At 42.4% G+C, this 23,350-nt stretch overlaps 1 protein-coding gene across 1 annotated transcript in view; it reads left to right on the top strand.

The window, feature by feature from the left end:
• Positions 1-3,659: 3,659 nt before the first annotated feature.
• malrd1 (MAM and LDL receptor class A domain containing 1) overlaps positions 3,660-23,350 on the top strand; it is a 312,060-nt gene continuing 292,369 nt past the window's right edge. Inside the window, exons 1-4 of the mRNA XM_055652737.1 lie at positions 3,660-3,782; positions 4,723-4,815; positions 14,506-14,713; positions 20,818-20,955. Coding sequence (XP_055508712.1) covers positions 3,690-3,782; positions 4,723-4,815; positions 14,506-14,713; positions 20,818-20,955 — 532 coding nt within the window. The 5' untranslated portion in view covers positions 3,660-3,689. The remainder of the gene's footprint in view (positions 3,783-4,722; positions 4,816-14,505; positions 14,714-20,817; positions 20,956-23,350) is intronic.

Below are 23,350 nucleotides of genomic sequence, written 5' to 3'. Positions count from 1 at the left end.
CAGAATGCATTATATGCGGACAGTGAATTTAATTTCAAGTAAGCTGAATTAGTGTAAAATCTATTTTCAGTAATGGTGGCATGAAACTACTGGATTGTTATTAAAAAAAGCACAATTTTCAGACCAAAGCAATTCTCGTCAGCATGTGACTAGACTTAACAATTCTCCTCAGTTCAATGTAATTTGGGGCGGAGAGTAAACGCTTGCATTACCAATAATTTCAATCTCGTGAGTGGGTAAATTACAAAACAAAGCTGTCAGACATCCTACTAGAGGATGGGGACTGGGGAAGATGGGTGAGAGAATTTAATCGCAACCTAATTTCTAACCCCAGTTAAAATAACCTCCTTTAACGCCAGCACAATTTTCTCACACAGTTTGGCTCAGTAATCCCTTTAAGCTACTTCTCCTGATAATGTCACGGGAGTCCACTAATTAATTTTTTTTTTTTAAATCAGAACAATGATCGGGGGAAAATATTTAAGTCAGTCGAGGTTGATTTTTCACTGATTAAGTTTTCCGTAATGATATTAATTATTTGCACATCGTTCCACTTCAAAAGTTGATGTAAAATGCTCCTTTCCTCTCATCGCACAATAGATCTTCATATGTGAGCCATGTATCAGTCAAAGACATTGAAATTATTCCCGTTCTATTTGCATTTCTGGGGAACTGTGCCTTGGCTGAGAGGCAGCCTTTCAATTCTAATAGCCATGACTTCCGGTTTAACAGGGGTATGAAAGATTTCCCCAGAACTGAAGACTGCTTGTTATCTTCACACTGTCATTCAGAGATCAGTGACATATAAATGTCAGTGAAGAGACACCGACCATAACATTTGAGCAGTTCTCTCGAATTTGCTGTGCAATTTTCTACAATTTTAAAAGCCTATTCGACCGCTTTGATTTCTTCAATGTAAATTTATTGCAAGTTATGCATAATCCATTAAAACAAATAAAAGCCCATAGTTTTCATAATGGATGGCTTTCATAGTTGAAAAAAAACCCAATAATTTGAGAAAGACATCCTTGGTACTAAGGAACAGATTTTGGTGTGTGGTAAAATAATTGTTCCTTGTATGAACAAACAAGTTAGGAAGTATGATCTCAAAGTGCCGAATACAACACAGTAAGTTCAGTGGTGCTGAAATTAGGTTAACTCAGGGCAGAGTAGAGCAAAAAGCAGTTAACTTTTCATCAGATCGCACGAAAGTATAATTTATCTGTTGAGTATTTCAAGTACTTTAAGCAGTAATGAGCAAGAGTGAGATTCACCCTGATTTTTGTGCACGTGCATGTGAATTTTATTTGATTCCCCTATCTTCACTTTTGCTTTAGATCCAGCTTGTGATTTTGAATCTGATCTATGTGGATGGCACTCCGAAGAGAAACACAATCTTGTGGCATGGCAGCGTATTCAAACTGGCAATAGTTCTGGCACTGCCCCACTGATGGATCACAGCACAGCCTCTTCATTAGGTAAATCAAGTTAAACTTAAGGACCTGTCACCATACAAGTATTAAGCAACTGTGTTTGTGAACCCCAAATAATTCCTTTCAATATTTATTGCTTCACAATATTTAGGTTTAAATGTTTTATTTTCATGTGTACCGAGTCCAGTGCAGGTGATAAGGGCTTCACACGGTATTTCTGATCACGCACAACCTGTTTCCATGTGTCCCCATGGCACAGGAAGAGTCCATTTGTTTCAACTTTGTATCTGCTCTCAGTGAACTTATCCGTTCCATTCCCCAATTTATTTTTTCCTTTTCATTTCATAATCCCCTTATCCAACCTTTCTTACTGTGCAGCTCTCCTTGCACCTACTTACACTAAGGGGTCATTTACAGTGGCCAGTTAACCCACCAGCATGTCTTTGGCATGTGGGAGAAAACTGGGGCATAGGGGAGAAACCTATTTGGTCACAGGGGAGAACATGCAAACTCCACACAGGCAGCATCTGAAATTAACCTTGAATCTGATCCCTACAGCTATGAGGCAGCATTGGTAACCTCAGGCCAAATGTGCTGCTTGGCAGATTGAAGCTAGATCACAAACTGGAAGATCTACAAGACACAAGAGGACAAGAAATAGAAACAGATGCAGGCCATTTAGCACTTCAGGCCTGTTAGATCATTCAACAGACCATGGCTCCTGGGAATTTAACAGCTTACACCCCTGTTAATATCACTAATACTGTATTTTTACACATAGTAATTTCTTCTTGGTCCTTGAATACTCCAGATCTGCCTTTCATTATTTTCAGGAGGTTTACTGTGTCTTTTTTTCATGAAGATGAACAACAAGTGTTTGGTTAATGTCTCTGTCATTTCCTTGTGCTTCTCAGTCTGCAAGTGATTCCATTAACTTTAACTGATCTATATCTTTTGTGATAGTCATAGCCAAGAAATGATTCCTAATGCAGGTTTTGAAAGTATATTGTGGGTTAATAAAAGTGTCTTGGAGTACTTACTTCTGGTGCAATTTATAACACATGTCCTATTTCAGTTTGTGAGATTAAATTGCCAATTCTACCATGCACCATTAGCAATGCAAGAAAGAGAAAGTAACAATAACTTAACTATAACCAAACCTCTGGTGAAGAGAAGTTTAGTAGGAACTTCACACTACATTTATGGAAAGTCTAAGTGTTCAGTAACTTGCTAAAAATGTCTATTTTTTTTTTAAAATTGCATACATTCAATAAACGAAGTAACCACAAACCAGTTTACATAAAGTTAATAAAGTTAGTTGAGGAAATGTTGTGAGCATTGGAGATTTGGTAAGTATTTGTAAATCTACGGATTTATCAAGGGCAGTCAGCATGTAATTGATGACAGTAAATTATGGTCATTAAATGTAGCTTTTTTTCCCCCTGAAGAACTATGTAATTGAATAAATAAGAGGAGGTTTAGAAAGACCAATGTACATTTCATGACAATTCAGAGGGGGCTCATTTTTAACTTTGTAACAATATGCAGGGAGAAATTATCCAATAAAGAATCCATTGGATTAACACTCTTTTTCATCACAGTTGGTACTGATATTCTGAATAGCTTTTAACCAGCATCTTGCACTTTAAAGCACAGCACCATTCCCTCATTTCCTACAAAATGGATTGTAGCTGTTGGTGTATCATTCCTGATTACTAAACCCATGTCCTGATGATTCTAATTAGCCTTTTGTTATTACCATCAATAGTCATTTCCAGGCAATTATTGAACCATTGAATTATTGTTGATTAACAGGGAGTTTGACAAATTAGCTGATGAGATGCTGTCTCCCTGGTTGTAATGTCTAGAATGCATGGTTACAATATCATAAGATTATGTGATTGAAGCAGAATTAGGCCATTTGGCCAATCGCCTACTCCGCCATTCAATCATGGCCGAATTATCTCCCCATCCTAACCCCATTCTCCTGCCTTCTCCCCATAACCTCTGACACCCGTACTAATCAAGAAAATCCAACTATCCAGTATATAGATAAAGGTTTAGAGACAGAAAGCAGATTACAGGTAGAATTTCAGCAATGTTGATTTTGCATGTTTAAGTTGGCTTTAAAAGCAGCAATATCGCTTTTTTCTCGTTTAAATTTAAAACACTGCTTTGTTTTCATGCACAGGCCATTTTGTCTGGGTCGAGGCCAACAAAGTCATGTTTTCACGAACTGCTCTCCTTCATAGTTCCATGTACTACAACTCAGGACAGGAATGCCGATTAGAATTCTTCTATCAACTTGATGGCAGTAATGTACTGACAGTATTGTTACAAACTAAGGAGGTGAGGGAAAAAAAAAAGTCATTTTATCAATTGAACAAAAGTAAACCTGAAGTTTTGGAAACGGGTAGCCTCTGGACAAACACTTCTAAATGTTATCACGCACCAACTCACAATATCGCATAATCTATCTTTCCACAGCTGGTAAAGCTACTACTTTACAGTGCTAGTGATCCTCCTTTGATCCTGTCCTCAGCTCAGCTCTGTGTGGAGTTTGCACATTCTCCCTGTGACCAAATGGGTTTCTTCTGGGTGCTCCGGTTTCTTCCCACATCCCAAATGTGCCCCTAGTGTGCAGGGAGTGGATCAAAAAGTGGAAAGTAGGTGATCATTGTTGACATGGGTTCTATGGGTGAATGGCCTGTTTCCATCCAGTATATCTGAACTAAACTAAACATATTTGGTTATATATTCCTTTCCAAAAAGGTTAAATTTGTTTTTCATACACTGTTTAAAAGACTGGATATACATGTGACATTGGGTATAACTTTACTGTAGATAATATCACTCAACACTATCCTGATAGCGGACCTTTAGAATTAGAAAACTGATTAAAAAAATAATAAATATGTGATAATAATTCTTTAACACTTCAGAACAAATATATGAGCTGCAATTTCAGTTTGAGGAACAGGCTAATATTTATATCAAAATAGCACATGGAGGAACTTGCATGGAAGTGTAATTGGAGCAATGATGAACGTTCGATCTTTTCCACTTCACTGCAGAATTCTTGATATTATATTATTTTAAGTTTTTGTGTGAAAATATAGTAAAGGAAAACTAACAGAGCAGATATAGAATGGATAGAATACCTTTTATTGTCATTCAAACAGACAAGGTTTGAACAGAGCAAGGAAAAAGTAGGAGAATTTCAGGATTGCTTAATAAGTTTGCATGACTTTGGTGTTGCTTTCAAATATTTTCTTGCCATTACCTCCAGGTAGAAAGGACCGTGTGGAAAGAATGGACACCAACTGAAAGCCAATGGACCAAAGGGGAAGTATGGCTGCCTCCTTGTTTACCTCACTTTCAGGTAGACCTAGTTATTCAAGTTCCATTTTTACTTTGAAATTTGTTGCTGAATACAGTACATTTAAATGATCCCGTCTTCTTGTGTCTAAAAGGACCTTGCTTCTTTGTAACTCATACCCTTTCACGAAGCATATTGAATGGAAACTTGAAACAACTGGAATCCAATATCTCAAAGGAATGGAAATGTGAAGGATGGAGAGCTAGCCCACAGTTATATAAAACATTGGTTGGGCCTTACTTAGAATAATGTGTTCAATTCTAGGCATTATACATGAACCTTGAAGGGGGCAATGTGCAAAATCACCTAGTCTTCAAATGCAAGTTGTATGGATTACCACCAGAAGTATTCTCTTTTAGTAGAACAAGGATTGTAGATTAGGATAATCGAGAGCTGAAAATTCATTTCCTATTATGGAGCATGCCAGAATTGAGTATAGGAGCAGGGAGGTTCTACTGCAGTTGTACAGGGTCTTGGTGAGACCACACCTGGAGTATTGCGTACAGTCTTGGTCTCCAAATCTGAGGAAGGACATTATTGCCATAGAGGGAGTACAGAGAAGGTTCACCAGACTGATTCCTAGGATGTCAGGACTGTCTTATGACGAAAGACTGGATAGACTTGGTTTATACTCTCTAGAATTTAGGAGATTGAGAGGGGATCTTATAGAAACTTACAAAATTCTTAAGGGGTTGGACGGCTAGATGCAGGAAGATTGCTCCCGATGTTGGGGAAGTCCAGGACAAGGGGTCACAGCTTAAGGATAAGGGGGAAATCCTTTAAAACCGAGATGAGAAGAACTTTTTTCACACACAGAGTGGTGAATCTCTGGAACTCTCTGCCGCAGAGGGTAGTCGAGGCCAGTTCATTGGCTATATTTAAGAGGGAGTTAGATGTGGCCCTTGTGGCTAAGGGGATCAGAGGGTATGGAGAGAAGGCAGGTACGGGATACTGAGTTGGATGATCAGCCATGATCATATTGAATGGCGGCGCAGGCTCGAAGGGCCGAATGGCCTACTCCTGCACCTAATTTCTACGTTTCTATGTTTCTAATTGGCGAGTGTATCCATAAACTTAAAATGTGACCATTAAGTGATTATGCCTGAGAGCACTTCTTCCAAGAAAGGGTAATGGAAGTTAAAAGCTCTCTTAAAAGCTGTTCTGTCGGATTCAATTGGAAAATATTAAACTGAGGTTGTCAGAGTTATCGAAGCAAGGCAATTAATTCAAGCTAAGTTAGGAGCAGCCATAAACTAACATTGATGCTCATGTTCCTCTCGTCCTTATGTTTATTCTGTAATTATGGAATACACCAAATTCTTAAAAAATGCTTGTATGGTACAAGTGCCTATTATAAATATTCAATTAACCCTTTCGGATACAGTGGCATCGTGGCAGCATGTTGTGATATCTGAAGCTCAGAAAATGGAGGCTCTGAATACCCATGGGTCTTTCCTGGGCACTTATGATCGTGAGCTATCGGGAAGGTGACAGCTCTCCTAGACAATAGTCAGGATTCACTGATCTAGGTCCTGTGGGAGAAGAGGTGGACAGAGCAGCCCTGCACCATCCCCAAAAAGATGGAAGCTCTGAATTGCAAGATGCTGAATAATCATCTTTGGCATGGCATGAGAACTAAATCCACCAATGAGTTTTTTGGCAGACTCGTCAATAGCAATTCAGTTAAGGTTTGGTCCTCTAAGTAGTTTTTCCACGGGTTTCATCTTTCTTTGGAGGGATACTGGATTTTTACCTTTTGCATCTGTACATTCCTGGGTTGCATCAACAATGCTTCATGCCATCATCATTTGACCAGTGTCCTCCATGCATACAGCATTGTGCACACATAAGTGCATGATTCAAAGTCATGTTATGTGGTTGAGGAAGCCCAATTATTTTCAATGATGGGTTTTCTCCCTCTATTTAACTAGATGACATTAAGAAAAATGTAAAATACATAACTGAACATCTAGATCCTAATTTCTGAGTTTGATATTGGTGGGGGTAATTGTAAATGAGTCTCAGATCGATGAGATGCTGCTGAATGATCAATGATCTAGATGAAGGGATTCAAAGTAACATTAGCAAATTTGTAGATGACACAAAGCTGGGTGGCATTGGGAACTGTGAGGAGGATGCTACAAGAATGCAGGATGATTTGGACAGGCACTTCACTCTGCCCTCTCCCACCTCGACAACAGAGACACTTACGTAAGAATGCTGTTCATCGATTACAGCTCAGCATTCAACACCATTATACCCTCTAAACTGATCACCAAACTCGGTAACCTGGGCATTGACCCCTCCCCCTGCAACTGGATACTGGACTTTCTAACCAACAGACCCCAGTCTGTTAGGTTAGACAAGCACACCTCTTCAACCCCTCACCCTGAACACTGGCATTCCACAGGGCTGTGTGCTGAGCCCCCTCCTCTACTCCCTCTTCACCTATGACTGCACACCTGTACATGGTACTAACACCATCATCAAGTATGCAGATGATACAACAGTGATTGGCCTCATCAGCAACAACGATGAGTCGGCCTATATGGAGAAGGTCCAGCTCCTAGCAGCATGGTGCGCTGACAACAACCTGGCCCTTAACTCCAAGAAGACCAAGGAGCTCATTGTAGACTTCAGGAAGTCTAGGGACGGCACGCACACCCCATCAACGGGATGGAGGTGGAACGTGTTTCCAGCTTCAGGTTCCTGGGGGTCAACATCTCCGATGACCTCTCTTGGACCCACAATACCTCTACTCTGATCAAGAAGGCTCATCAGCGTCTCTTCTTCCTGAGGAGACTGAAGAAGGTCCATCTGGCTCCTCAGATCCTGGTGAACTTCTACCGCTGCACCATCGAGAGCATCCTTACCAACTGTATCACAGTATGGTATGGCAACTGCTCTGTCTCCGACCGGAAAGCACTGCAGAGGGTGGTGAAAATTGCCCAACGCATCACCGGTTCCTCGCTCCCCTCCATTGAGTCTGTCCAAAGCAAGCGTTGTCTGCGGAGGGCGCTCAGCATCGCCAAGGACTGCTCTCACCCCAACCATGGACTGTTTACCCTCCTACCATCCGGGAGGCGCTACAGGTCTCTCCGTTGCCGGACCAGCAGGTCCAGGAACAGCTTCTTCCCGGCGGCTGTCATTCTACTCAACAATGTTCCTCGGTGACTGACAATCACCCTCCCCCAGACACTCCTCCCACAGGAAAAACACTATGTCTGTATACATATAAAAGGATTTATTTATTGAAATCATATTCTATGTTGCTCTTCCAGGGAGATGCTAACTGCATTTTGTTGTCTCTGTACTGTACACTGACAATGACAATTAAAGTTGAATCTGAATTTGAATTTGAATCTGAGGCTTGGTGAGTGGGCAGATGCATGGCAGATGCAGTTTAATGTGGATAAATGTGAGGTTATCCAATTTGCTAGCAAAAACAGGAAGGCAGATTATTATCTAAATGGTGTAAAGTTGGGTAAAGAGGAAGTAAAACGAGATCTAGGGGCCCTTGTTCATCAGTCAATGAAAGTAAAGGGCCTGTCCCACTTGGGCGACATTTGGGCGACTGCAGCGTGTCAGTGACTGACACCCGTAAAGAAACGTCAAGTTACACGACAAACATGCTGACGTATGCTGTCATGCGGGTGATGCCCGGTTAGGGTTGAGGCTGTAAAATATTCCTCCTTCAATGCATGGATTTTAAACATTAATATATTAAATTTAATACAATAAAAACAATTGTCCAAATGAAAAGATGTCTGAGTCGTTCCATTTTATTTATAGAGGCATTGGTCCGCTCCCAGATTCGATCACCGTCTCCATAACTTTTCACAGGGATGGATTCAATGAGTGTAGAGTGTAATATTAGTGGGATCCAGCTGTCACAGGCTGGGTCCACAAATGGGGGGATGTCGGGGGGGATGTAGGAGATGCAGCGAGACCTGGGTGTCATGGTACACCAGTCATTGAAGGTAGGCATGCAGGTGCAGCAGGCAGTAAAGAAAGCGAATGGTATGTTAGCTTTCATTGCAAAAGGATTTGAGTATAGGAGCAGAGAGGTTCTACTGCAGTTGTACAGGGTCTTGGTGAGACCACACCTGGAGTATTGCGTACAGTTTTGGTCTCCAAATCTGAGGAAGGACATTATTGCTATAGAGGGAGTGCAGAGACGGTTCACCAGACTGATTCCTGGGATGTCAGGACTGTCTTGTGAAGAAAGACTGGATAGACTTGGTTTATACTCTCTAGAATTTAGGAGATTGAGAGGGGATCTTATAGAAACTTACAAAATTCTTAAGGGGTTGGACAGGCTAGATGCAGGAAAATTGTTCCCGATGTTGGGGAAGTCCAGGACAAGGGGTCACAGCTTAAGGATAAGGGGGAAATCCTTTAAAACCGAGATGAGAAGAACATTTTTCACACAGCGAGTGGTGAATCTCTGGAACTCTCTGCCACAGAGGGTAGTTGAGGCCAGTTCATTGGCTATATTTAAGATGGTGTTAGATGTGGCCCTTGTGGCTAAGGGGATCAGAGGGTATGGAGAGAAGGCAGGTACAGGATACTGAGTTGGATGATCAGCCATGATCATATTGTATGGCGGTGCAGGCTCGAAGGGCCGAATGGCCTACTCCTGCACCTAATTTCTATGTTTCTATGTTTCTATGTAACTCCCCTCTCCCCTCTCTCCCCCCCCGCCCCATCCCTCCTTCTCCACTACCCCTACCCTTCTCCCCTCCATTCTCCCCCCCTTCTTCCCTTCCCCCCTCTTCCTCTCTTCTCCCCACTCCACTCTTCTCCCCCTTATCCACTATCCCCCTACCCCCCCCCCTCACATCCCCTTCTCCCCCTCTCCCTTCCTTCTCCCATCCACCACCCCCCTCCCCCCACTTTCCCCAACGCCCCCCCTCATTTGTTGACCCAGCCTGTGACCAGCGATTCCCCGCACACTATCCCACACACTAGGGACAATTTATACAAACCGGTGCGCCTTTGGAGTGCTGGAGGAAACCCTAAACCTAACTGTAACCGTAACCCTAACTCTAGGTTGATAGGCTTGGTATAAGTATAAATCGTTCCCAAAGTCTGCATTTATCCCATAGTCAATGTTACTAAAACAGATGTTGTGGCCTTTGTGCAGTAATATTAGTGGGATCCAGCTGTCACAGGCTGGGTCCACAAATGGGGGGTGTCGGGGGGGGGGGGGGGGGGGGGATGTTGGAGATGGGAGAGGGGAGGGAGAAGGGGATGTGAGGGGTGGGGTAGTGGATAAGGGGGAGTAGAATGGAGCGGGGAGAATGGAGGAGAGGGTGACGTCCCCTATTTGTGGACCCAGCCCTGTGACAGCTAGATCCCACTAACATCTCATGGCCAACAGTTTAGTTCCCATGAGCAGGCAGAAGCCTATTTTACCTTGTATGTATCGTTAGCTTTTAGAAATGTTTGAATGGTGTACTGACTGGCTGACATTTTTAAATTTTGTTGTACATGGTTCATGTTACAATGACAATAAAGAAACTATTCTATTCTACTATTCTATTCTAGGGTTAGGGCTAGGGTTAGGGTTAGGGTTAGGGTTAGGGTTAGGGCTAGGGCTAGGGTTAGGGCTAGGGTTAGGGTTAGGGTTAGGGGTTAGGGTTAGGGTTAGGGCTAGGGTTAGGGTTAGGGTTAGGGTTAGGGTTAGGGTTAGGGTTAGGGTTAGGGCTAGGGTTAGGGTTAGGGTTAGGGTTAGGGTTAGGGTTAGGGTAGGGTTAGGGTTAGGGTTAGGGTTAGGGTTAGGGTTAGGGTTAGGGTTAGGGTTAGGGTTAGGGCTAGGGTTAGGGCTAGGGTTAGGGTTTGGGTTTGGGTTTCCTCCTGCACTCCAAAGGCGCACAGGTTTGTAAAAATTGTCCGTAGTGTGTATGGGATAGTGTGCGGGGGATTGCTGGTCGCAGGCTGGGGCCACAAATGTGAGGGGCGTCGGGGAAAGTGGGAGGGGGTGGAGAATGGGAGAAGGGAGGGAGAGGGGCGAAGGGAAGAAAGGGGGGAGAGGGGAGGGAAAGAAAGGTAGGGGGTAGTGGAGAAGGAGGGTTGGGCTGGGAGGAGGGCAGAGGGCAGAGGGGAGTTCAGTCTCCACTCACTGAACCAATCCCTGTGAAAAGAGACGGTGATCGGACCAATACATCTATAAATCAAACTGAACGACTCGGATATCTTTTCATTTGCATCATTGATTTTGTACTCATTGGATTGTGAAATAATTCTCATCTCCACCTGCAGTCCAAGCAGCAATTTTAAGATGCATGAGTTTCTTCTTTAAGTAACTAACACTTTTTGCTCCAGCCAACATGGTTACTATGGGAGGCTAACAGTATTCCTAATATTTGTTTGCACCAGTGAAAATCATTGTGTTAAGGTTCAGAAAAGCAACTAAAATCGCCATTTCAAATATTCAGGCTTGACAGACAAAGGGCATCAACACAAAATAGAGTTTATCCAGTTATTAACCCCAGCTGCAAGAAGAAGGATTGTAAAAGCTTTCTGTCAAGACATTGTTTCACTTTGACTAAAGTCCTTCTTTAAAATGTAACATCCAGTTGTGGAATCTTGTTATAGAATCTTGTTATAGAAATATGCAAATCATATCTTGTTATAGAAATATGCAAATCAGAGACGGGTTTGCTAAATGATTACCATATTCTGAAGAAAAAGGAATATCACTATTTTTTTTTCTGTCACTTGCTGACTGTCCTGCTGAATCTTCTAAATCTTGCATAAAACACAAAGTACTGGAGGAATTCAGTGGGTTAGGTAGCATCTGTGGAAGTAGAAACAAGGAACTGCAGATGCTGGTTTAACAAGGAAAGGCACCAAATATTGGAGCAACTAAGCAAGCTAGGCAGCATCGTTAAAGAACATGGATAGGTGACATTTCAGATTCTTCAGACCCGAGAGAGGAGGATAATTTCTTCAAAGTAGAGATACCTTGAGGAGCATCTGTGGAAGGACTAGAAGGAAGGGATTTTGGATTTGGATTGGGACCCTTCAGCCTAATTAGTGTTGTGGAAACACATTTGGCTGCAGTAGTAGGTACAGGTCACAGCAGTCCAGGTTCTAAATTTCCATCTCTTGATTCAGGCCTCCTGCATTTAGATTGTTTGGCTTCTGTTTATGACATTATAAGTTTATCAAATATTGAGGGATGATTATTTTTAAACTGTTTGCGCTAGAGAATAAGCGTGATCCCTTAAAAACTTAGAGTGTGATTTCTTTTTTCTGTTAATCCTGTTAAACTTTGGAAAATGCTCCATGGAACAAGACTGTTGGAGGGAATAAAATTAAAAAAATATATATAGTCTGACACTACCCCAACTTGTACAATATTTGTGTAGCAGTTATACACAAACTGTGAGAACTTTTTTCACACAGAGAGTGGTGAATCTCTGGAACTCTCTGCCACAGAGGGTAGTTGAGGCCAGTTCATTGGCTATATTTAAGAGTGAGTTAGATGTGGCCCTTGTGGCTAAGGGGATCAGGGGGTATGGAGAGAAGGCAGGTACGGGATACTGAGTTGGATGATCAGCCATGATCATATTGAATGGCGGTGCAGGCTCGAAGGGCCGAATGGCCTACTCCTGCACCTAATTTCTATGTTTCTATAGCAATATTAATCAAAAGGATTATAATAACGTGCTTTGGCAGCTGAAGGCACGATCGTGCTTTGCTGTGGTTGTCAGTTCCGAAAGGGACTCCAACTCTCTCTGCGCTCGTCATTTCAATACACCGGTAATCTGCACCTGCACACTGCAGCACAGAGTTGGGGAACATGCTGGATATCAGGTGCTGGCATGTCTCTACTCTTGCCCCAATGCCGCAATCACTAATAACCAGTGGTAACTCCAGAATGTACAACACACCAAGAGCCACTTAATATTATGGCTGATCTATGGGACAATTCCTTTTATTTGAATGGACTTACCATTCTTCACTCGAAAATATGGTTAATCATGTTTCATTTATACACTCTGTTTGATTTTGATTCATTAAATGGAGCAAAATATAATTTAAATAAACATATTATCATTATTTTTGTTTTTTTATTCATTTGATCAATTTAATCTCCGAACAAATGTATTTGGATGTTCGAGTAATTTAAAATAGTAAAAATGCCTTTGTCAGCGGTGAAATTAAAGCTCATTGGAGTAGGAGTGGGACATGGCCTTAGGTTCCAACACCCGAGGACTCATCATTGATTGAGGCCTGTTCATGGTTGTGGAAGGATTGCATAATGGAGGCCAACAGTACACCATGGTTCCACAGCAGGTTAAAATGAATTTAGGATTTGGACAGAAACCACACAGTAGAACACCTGGTTAACAAATCCAGCCTATGGGGTTGATTAATAATAGAAAATAAATTCAGAACCTCTCCTGGATTGAAATATGGGCTCTATATTTTTTTTGAGCTGTGACTGAATTACATTGTCAGTACATCATTGTTTCTGACATGTTATTTGTTCTTGGGATACGGTTGATAATCTTTATTCTTAGAATGTGGGTGATGTTACCAAGGCTACATTCATTTCCGTTTCTAGGTTAACTTGACAAAGTCGTTTTCATCAGCTGCTCTAGTCTTTGTTGTATTGACAGTCCCACGGTTGCATTTGATTCTCAATTTCAACATTGTGATTTGGTGATACTGAAAGTGCACTCAGGATGATATGAATATTGAAAACTTAGTTGTTCCATTACTGTGAATCCTTCATCCATATAATTAATGGGATGTTGCTGCGCTATGTGGAGTATCATAAGGTCATAAGTGATAGGAGTAGAATTAGGCCATTTGGCCCATCACGTTACTGCGCCATAAAATCAGAATCAGAATCAGATTTTATTCGCCAAGTATGTTTTACAACATACGAGGGATTTCACTGGCCAGGTCAGTCATACAATTAAAAGCAACAGACTCAAAAACACATTTTAACATGAACATCCATCACAGTGACTCCTACACATTCCTCACTGTGATGAAAGACTAAATAAAGTTCAAGTCCTTCCCTTATGTTCTTCCTTGGTCGGGAGCCTCGAGCCCCCGTTAACGGGATGATCTTGACTCCCGTAGCCAGTGGCGTTCGGACCTTCCGCGTTGAGGCATTCAGCTCCCGCAATGGGGGGGGGGGGGGGGGGTGCTGGTCGAACCTTCTGCAGTGTTGGAGCTCCCGACTAGCATCTCTCGAGACTGCGAGCCCTTGATGGTAAGTCCGCAGGCCGCGGTGGGAGCGATCCCAGGCGAGGGATCTGCTCCGATGTTAATTCCGCGCCCCGCGGTGGGCCTCACGACAGTCCGAGGAGGCTTCCAGCTCCATCGGTGGTAGGCCGCAGAGCCCGAAGAATGTGATCCGAAAAATGATCACATCTCCGGGAAGGTAGGAACCTGAGTTGTGATCCAGTTATCAGGCACTGGTAAATATTCACTACACTTACAGTAGCAGTGCTATGGACTTTCATATTTTAATTCCTCCATTGATTATTAATTATATTCCAAAAAGAAAATAGTGCTTTTCGTAATGGGTTAAGCAATTCCTATGGGCCTAATGTTACATGTTATTGGAGGTTTTTTTTCAGATCTTACAATAATTATTTACTTTTCAGTTACAGATTAAAGTAATCATGTCTGAATGAATGTATTACTCTCTTTGTGTTTCTGCAGGTTACATTTGTAGCCTCTGTTCAAAGCGAATCAGGCTTCTTGGCCCTGGACAGCATACAATTTCATGAGTGTGAAAAGGAATATTTGGCTGAACCGTGTTCACCTTCAACATTCACCTGTGGAACTGGGCACTGTATTCCACTCAGTGCAGTCTGTGACTTCCAGAATGACTGCTGCGAAGGAACAGACGAAGATGCACCAGCCTGCTGTAGGTCTTGCAGAGTTCTTTATTCAGATAAAGATACAAAGTGCTGGAGTAACTTAGAGGTTCAAGCAGCATCTCCAGATGACATGGGTAGATGATATTTTGGGTCCAGATCCTCCTTTGGACTAATTGTAGTAAGGGGCAGAAAGCTGAGAAAAGAGGTGGGGGCAGGACAAGGCTTGGCAAGTGATAGGTGGATACAGGTGTGGGAACATTGATGGGTGGACAAAGGCCAGAAGTGAAAAAAAAAACTAAAGGCTTATATGGACACAAGACAAGAAAATTGTGAAGCCAGAGGAAGGGATCTTGGGGGAAGGGGAAAAGGGGGGGGGGGGGGGGGGGGGGGGGGGGGGGGGGGGGGGGGGGAGGGGATAGTAAAAGAAAGGAGCGTGCATTTGGTTAGGGGCACAGGGAGGGGGGGGGGAGAGTGGGGAGGGTAGCACCTAGAATTAGAGAATTTAATGTTCATTCAATTGGGTTGTAAGCTGTACGTGGAATACAAGGCACTAACCAGGTGGGTCAGGTATTTAATTTTAGCTTTTATTAATATATTTTCTTGAAAAAATAGGTTGAATGTGGATAAATAGAAGGAAAACCTTAGACTGATTACAGACTGATTATATTCTCATCACTGATTCATGGAGTAATTTATAAAAATCTATTACTTTGCAGGATGGCAGTTTAATTGCCCATTCTAATTTGCTCCTGAACTGGGGAGGAATGTAGGGTGTCAAGTTTGTAGGCTCTTTTGATGGACTGAGTGAGAATAAGTAATTACCTTCCTTGAAGAACGTTAGTGAGCCTGATCCATATTTACAGGAAACTATCCATTGGATTGTTACAGTTATTAAGGCGAGCTTTAATTTTTAATTCCAGATTTTTATTGAATTACTTGAATCTCAGTTCCCCAGCTCCCATGGCAGGATTTGAACTGCTATCTTTAGATCAGTGGTTCAGAACTCCGACTACTAGTCCAGCAAGCTAACCACAGTGCTGCAGGAATTTGCCCCAATGCAGGCTGCAGTAATCAATAGATGTGACTCTTGAAGTCTGAATTATTTCCTAAGAATGAATTACTATTATATCACCATGGCAACAGGGTTGTAGTGTTTGTATAATGATGCTGATAATCCTGAGGCTTTGACTAAACATCTGGAGGCACGAGCTCAAGTACCATCAGAACTGCTGTGGATTTTAAATTCAGCTAATTAAATAAATCATAATTAAACAACAAAAGCTGATGTGAGGAATGGTGATGTTGAACCTATTGAAGACTGCTTCACTTATGTTTGGCATTGTAGAATACAGAAACAGAGCTTGTCCATTCTGCCCCTCGTGTCTGCTCTGCTCTTCAGCCAGGCAACGGCTGACCTTTTGCCTCGGCACCATTTCATCTCTAACCCTACATCTCTTGATTACCGTAATATCAATAAGTTATTTGGGGTCATAGAGCATGGACACAGGCCTTTGAGCCCAACTCATCCAATCCCAGATGGCCCATCCAAGACAGTTCCATTTGCCCACATTTGGCCCATATCCTTCCAAGACTTCAAAAAAAAAGCTTTTCACTGTATCCCAGCACAAGTGACAATAAACTATCCATGTACCTGTCCAAATGTCTTTTAAATGCTCCTATTGTATCTGTCTCAACCACGCCCTCTGGCTGCTCATTCCATATACTCACAAAACCATTTTCTCCAGAGATTCTGCCTGACCAGCTGAGTTACTCCAGCATTTTGTATCTAGTTTCAGCCATGGCTATACGTGTGCCTTTTACAGGTTTTCTTGCAGCAGTTACAATTCTGAGTGTTAAAACCCTGTACCCACAGTACGAGTTAATTCCAAGAGCTCTCCCGAGTTTGCCCTGATTCGAACTCGGAGATTTAGGGTAATGGCCACTCGTCGGAACTCGGGGTTCTCGTGGACATTTTTCAACGTTGAAAAATCATCACGAGTCTTCCCGTGCTTACCTGCCATTAGCGAGTCTTCCCGAGTACCCGCCGTTAGCGTTACGAGCTGCTATGAGACGTCCCCTAGTTCCGACGTACCCACTACGTTCATTCTCCATGCTTACCCGGAGTTTGATTTTTTTTTAAACTCGGGAGAGCTCTTGGAATGAACTCGTACCGTGGGACAGGGCTATTCTTTAGGAGAGTGGGGTTTGAGGCACGTGACAAATTGTCTTGAGTCTGGTTGTGAAATCGCATCCACAGTTCAACTGCATTAACTTGGTCTGTTCCCATCTGAAACTGGCAGTAAGTTAGTGCAGAGATGCAAAGAATCATTCATGGCATCAGATAAGCCTTGAGGTTGGTGAATGAGGTCGCAGGGTGGGTTCACAGGAGACCCCCGACAGAAGGGGAGCATGGAACAGAGCAGTTCAAAAACTTTGCTTCAAACTCCAACTTTTTTGGACCTTCTGGATTCAGTCCCATTTTCAGCAACCCTGCATGCCAGTTCAGCTTCCGCAGAGAGGATCTAATGATGCCTTTGGAGTTGCATCTAAAGGTTTTGAAAATCAAACAATGCTGGAATTCTGAAACAAAAAGTAAAAGTGCTGGAAAAGATCAACCATGCAGGAAGCGTCTGTCCTGAGGAATGGTCACAGTCCTGAAATATTGACAATAGGTGCAGGAGCAGGCCATTTGACCCTTCAAGCCAGCACAGCCATTCAATTTGATCATGGCTGATCATCCACAATCAATACCCCACATCCCCTGACTCCGCTATCTGTTTCTCTTTCCATAGATGCAGCCAGACCTGCTGAATTTTTCCAACATTTTCTCTTTTTGCTCCTGTTCCTCTCATCTGCCTTGAAAGCAATGATCAAAGCATTGACTTTAGGGATATCAATGGACAGGCCCTTGAGGGTAATTTTAACTGAAGGGTTTCCAGCTGAGTTACATTAATCTTTTTTTTACTACATTATACCAGCGCTCCTCCTAGCCTGGTTCAATATCATTAATTGCTTTCTAATTCCTTTTCAAGTTGAGAGCAAGTTCCCTATCTGTGATAGATTTAAGAGCATAGCAGTGACATTTTCATCTCTGTTCCTTTTGCCCACTGACTGTAACTTGATGAATCTGATCTGGAGTTGTCCCTGGTCATGATGTCCTCCTCAACCATACGAAGACTGCAGTCTAAGGTGAGGAGTTTCTCCCACTGATGCAGGAAAATTAAAATACAATGCATCACAAAAATCACACACACAGATATAAATACAAATACACCAAGCCTTTCAATTAGAACCATGGAACTGTACAACGCAGAAAGGGGCGCTTAAGCCCACCTGTAATTCTGAAGTCCAAAATGGATATCTAGCAAATGCAATGTAGAATAGATGTTGACATGAGGGACAGCAGATGCTGGGATCTTGAGCAAAACACTAAACGCTGGAGGAACTGAGCGGGTCAGGCACCATCTGGAGTGGAAGTTAAAAGGTGACATTTCCGGTCAGGACCTGCTTCAGAATGTTTGGATGTTGCTGAGTTTGACTCGGTGTCTAATATAAAATGACAGATTGTGAAGTTCTCTGTCATTGACCTGGTGATCATCCTTTCATTATGCTACTTCTTTTTCTGCTAGGACTCTGATATCTGTTTCTGTGTCCTTGCATTATTAGCATTAAAGTTTTAATTTAAAGATGTTAGTCCCTCTCTGCTCTTGGTCATGAGATTTTTGCATAGAATGATGACTCACTCTGAAACCAAGCCCTGCAGTCTGAGCACATAATTCTTCACAATATACCAATACCATTTCAGCAAAAAAAGTATTTGATGTTTTTTTCCAATACAATTTGAAATAAAGGTAGGAAATTTCTGAAAGTCACACATTACCAATTCTGAAGACTGCACTTACTTCTCTGATTTATTTTTTGCAAGAAATCGTAAATATTCTAGTGCTATGTTACACCAGTATATTAAGGTACTGATGGATTGTTAAATGCTGCATTTCTTATATGGCTGGGTTTAAATTGCATCCCATTTAGCTTGAATATTGAAGTATATATATCTGCCCTTTACTCGTTTAAATTGGGCAAACAGATTATAAAACAGTATTTCAATCTAGCTAATTTAGCTTGTTAGAAACATTAAATTTAATTAATGAGATTTAATTTTATTGCCGGCTGTTAGGTCTTTACATTATCCAAAGGTTATTCATTATTAGATAATCCATTTTGATTTTAACTTTGTACTACAGAGCCTGGCACCACCACTGCAATAATGGTTAATGGATAATAATCTGGGATTATTTACTGCCCAAAGAATATCAAGAGAACATTATTGTGCCAGAGTATCTGAGAAATAAAGTACACCCATTACATCATCTCATGCTACTGGAATGTTAAATGTGCCAGGTCTAATATTCTCATCCACGAGCAACATTTATACAATACAATACAATACAAATTTATTGTCATTTGAGCCCCAGTGAGACTCAAACGAAATTTTGTTTACACAGCCATACAAACAAAGACAATTTCCTACAGACATACACACAATTAAGTTCACACAAACATCCATCACAGTGAACCCACTGTGATGGAAGGCAAAGTCTTTTCTCTCTCCCTGCTCTCAATTTCTCTCCCGATGTCCAAGCCCCAGGCGGGCGATGATAAGTCCCACGGCCATTTTAGGCCGCACCGGGCGATTTACGGCTCTGCTCCCGGTCTAAAAGTCACAATGTTGGAGCCCCCGGCGGGCGCTGTAATGTCCCACGGCCATGAAGCCGCGCCAGGTGATGTACGGTCCTGGTCCGGGTCGTTCCAACCCCGTGACACGGGCTGGAGAAGTCGCGTTGCGGGAGCTCCGGGAAGCGGTCTCTCTCCCCCCGGACCCGCGAGCTCCCGATGTCCCGGTCCACCGGACCTGCGGCTGCGTTGCTGGAGCCTCCGAGCACCAGGAGTCGAGTCGCAGCAGCGGGTCACCACCGCTCCCCACGCTCCAAGGCCGGCCAGCCCCACGATGGTGAGTAGTCCGCAGCTCCGCAGTCTCCCGAGCCCTCGGGTCGTTCAGGCTGGAGGCCGCTCCACGGTGCTAGGCCCCAACAGCAACGGAGACCCGACAGGGAAAAGGTCAGGACTCCCAGACAGGGAAGAGATTTTAAACAGATTCCCCCGCCCCCCACATATACACAGTTAAAACCAGTATTAAAAAACACCAAACACTACATTTAACTAGACAAAAAATAAAAAAAAGACAGACAGGCTGTATAGGGCGCTGCAACGGGTGAGTCACCCCGCCCACCGATCATAGCTCATTAAAATAAGACTACATTTAATCATATTTGTTTGAAGACAAAAATATGTTTGTGCCACATTAAAATGAACATTGCTGAGCTGGATATAATTTTATTTGATTTTAGCTTTCATTTCCAAAGCAATCAATTTTGCATTGTATGCTAAAATCGGAAATACGGAAAAGCGGAAATGTCTGGTTTCTCCCTACCTCTGATTGAATCTGAATTGGCTATTTTGCCCGTAAGCCATGATTATTGGCTTGGGTTTTTTTCCTTTCCCTTAGCATGACCTAACTTACTAGGCATGTGCCACAGCCCTCCATTTTGCTGCCTTTTACACTTATTTTCTCTGCTTTTTCATTCTGTTCCCCCATTAATCCAACAATCATGTATCCTCACCTTGGCTAGCCAAGGCCTTACCCCATCCTATGCTTGTCTTATTCATCCCATCCCTCACTTTTTCTTCAGCTTAAAAAGAACCCCCTTTCAATTATTTCCCAGTTCTGGCAAAGAGGCCTTTGACCTGAAACCTTCATTGAGTTTCTCTCTTCACAGAAGCTGCCTGACATGATGGGTGTTTCCAGCATTTTTCTGTATTTTAGAGTTCCAGAGTGCCAGCACCTGTTGTTTGGAATTTCCTTGTGATGATCCTTCCATCAGCTCTCTGAATACTTTAACATAGAAACATAGAAAATAGGTGCAGGAGGAGGCCATTCAGCCCTTCGAGCCAGCACCGCCATTCATTGTGATCATGGCTGATCGTTTCCAATCAATAACCCGTGCCTGCGTTCTCCCCATATCACTTGATTCCACTAGCCCCTAGAACTCTATCTAACATCATCCCATTCTCTTGCATTTTTGTTTTTCAGCAAAGTATACCTTGTGCAACTTTGAGTCTGATTTCTGTGAGTGGAAACATCTCACCTCAGATGGTGCTGTGTGGGTTCGAGGACAGGCTCAAACATCAGGCTTACCTATTACAGACCACACAACCAATTCCAACCAAGGTGAGTGCTCACCGTTACCACATGGTTGTTCACCAACATGTGACCAGGAGAAATGTGGCTTTCCCAAAAGTTGCCCATTGCATCAAGGTAATCACAGGTACCGATCTAGTCCACAGGTTAACAAACCAAATAGTTAAGCTCGATGTTTGTTAGCCCATGTGATTAAGCAATTATAGAATGTTTCAGAGGAAGGGAGGTGAACTCAGACAGTGGTGGGAAAGTTTAAAAAAGAGAAGGAACACAAAATATGGTTAAAGAAGTGCTACAGAGAAAGTGCAGGTAAAAAAAAAAAGAGAACGGGCCCAGGTTGATTGGGGGATCGAAAATTTACCTTCCACTTATAAATGTCCATTCAAAAGTATGATAACAGTGGGGAAGAAGTTATCCAATCTCAGGCAAAGATTTCCTTCTTTAAGGAAACATAAGCTGTGGCCTCTATCAAAATCAAATCATTGAAACCAGTGAAGTAATGTGACAAGTGATTTTGATTTTGTGTATTTCTTTTAAAACTCAGTTATTGTGGCACTTGACTACATTTGATGCCTTGTAATGACCCCATCACAGCACAATGCTCCAGACTTTATTTGATAGGATTAGACACCATTTGGCACATCCCATCAAAATCTGTGCATCTATTTCCTGTGTGCAGGTCAGAAAACCGACAATCAAAGATGTTCTGGGAGCAGAGCATCTGAAGATTGTTTCCTTTCTTGAATGGGTCCATGGCTGGAAATGATTCACAGGGAGAGAGGAAGCGTGGCAGTGTTTGTGAGCATGCAGGTATTCTGTGAAGATGTATCTGGGTGATAGGCTAACTGGAGTACTCATCGCGGTTGGGTTATGTGTTAAAGTTGTGTCACATAACCAAAGGCATAGCAGCATCATCAAAATTATAGACACAAAAAGCTGGAGTAACTCAGCAGGACAGAGAAGGAATGGTGGGCATTTCGGGTCAAGACCCTTCTTCAGACTATATGTTATATACACGTTTAAAATATTTCATCCAATATTTAAATAAACCAAAGTTCAAATATTTGGTATCAATCTGGCAATTACAATGATGTGGGCCTTTGAAATTGTACAATGTACAATCATAATACAATATTATGAAATGGCTCAGAACGTTCTTTTAATGAATAGACAATAGACAATAGGTGCAGGAGTAGGCCATTTGGCCCTTCGAGCCAGCACCGCCATTAATTGTGATTATGGCTGATCATCCACAATCAGTACCCCGTTCCTGTCTTTTCCCCATATCCCCATATCATTATTACCTGAATGGTGGCCGATTAGGAAAAGGGGAGATGCAACGAGACCTGGGTGTCATGGTACACCAGTCATTGAAAGTAGGCATGCAGGTGCAGCAGGCAGTGAAGAAAGCGAATGGTATGTTAGCATTCATAGCAAAAGGATTTGAGTATATGAGCAGGGAGGTTCTATTGCAGTTGTACAGGGTCTTGGTGAGACCACACCTGGAGTATTGCGTACAGTTTTAGTTTCCTAATCTGAGGAAGGACATTCTTGCCATAGAGGGAGTACAGAGAAGGTTCACCAGACTGATTCCTGGGATGTTAGGACTTTCATATGAAGAAAGACTGGATAGACTCGGCTTGTACTCGCTAGAATTTAGAAGATTGAGGGGGGATCTTATAGAAACTCACAAAATTCTTAAGGGGTTGGACAGGCTCAATGCAGGAAGATTGTTCCCAAGGTTAGGGGTCCAGAACAAGGGGTCACAGTTTAAGGATAAAGGGGAAATCTTTTAGGACTGAGATGAGAAAATCATTTTTTACACAGAGTGGTGAATCTCTGGAATTCTCTGCCACAGAATGTAGTTGAGGCCAGGTCATTGGCTATATTTAAGAGGAAGTTAGATGTGGCCCTTGTGGCTAAAGGAATCAGGGGGTATGGAGAGAAGGCAGGTACAGGATACTGAGTTGGATGATCAGCCATGATCATATTGAATGGCGGGGCAGGCTCGAAGGACGATTGGCCTACTCCTGCCCCTATTTTCTATGTTTCTATGTTTCTATAATATTATGGTCTAGTTTACTTGGAATAGCAGATAATTTATTGTATGTTTATTATTGTTGTTGTGTCTCATGTACTTGCAAAATTATAGGAGGTAATAATGTCATTGTTCTTGTTCATATCCGGTACAAATGCCAAATAAATGCACTTGACTCTTGACGTCATTGTGCCTGCCCAATGGCCAAATCTTAAGATAGAAAAGAGCAATTACATTTTTAGTTTGACACAGTGGTGGAGCAGTTAATACTTCTGCCTCAATGTGCCAGTGACTTCGATTTAAGTATGATCACCTGTGCTGTTTTTGTGAAGTTTGCACATTTTTGCTGCAGCCACATGGACTCGCTCCCGATGCTCCAATTTCCTC

This window comes from Leucoraja erinacea, chromosome 2, assembly GCF_028641065.1.
Source record: "Leucoraja erinacea ecotype New England chromosome 2, Leri_hhj_1, whole genome shotgun sequence".
Taxonomy (NCBI): domain Eukaryota; kingdom Metazoa; phylum Chordata; class Chondrichthyes; order Rajiformes; family Rajidae; genus Leucoraja; species Leucoraja erinaceus.
The sequence above is the reverse complement of the archived record's forward strand: the minus strand, read 5'-3'. Positions and strand labels throughout refer to the sequence as shown.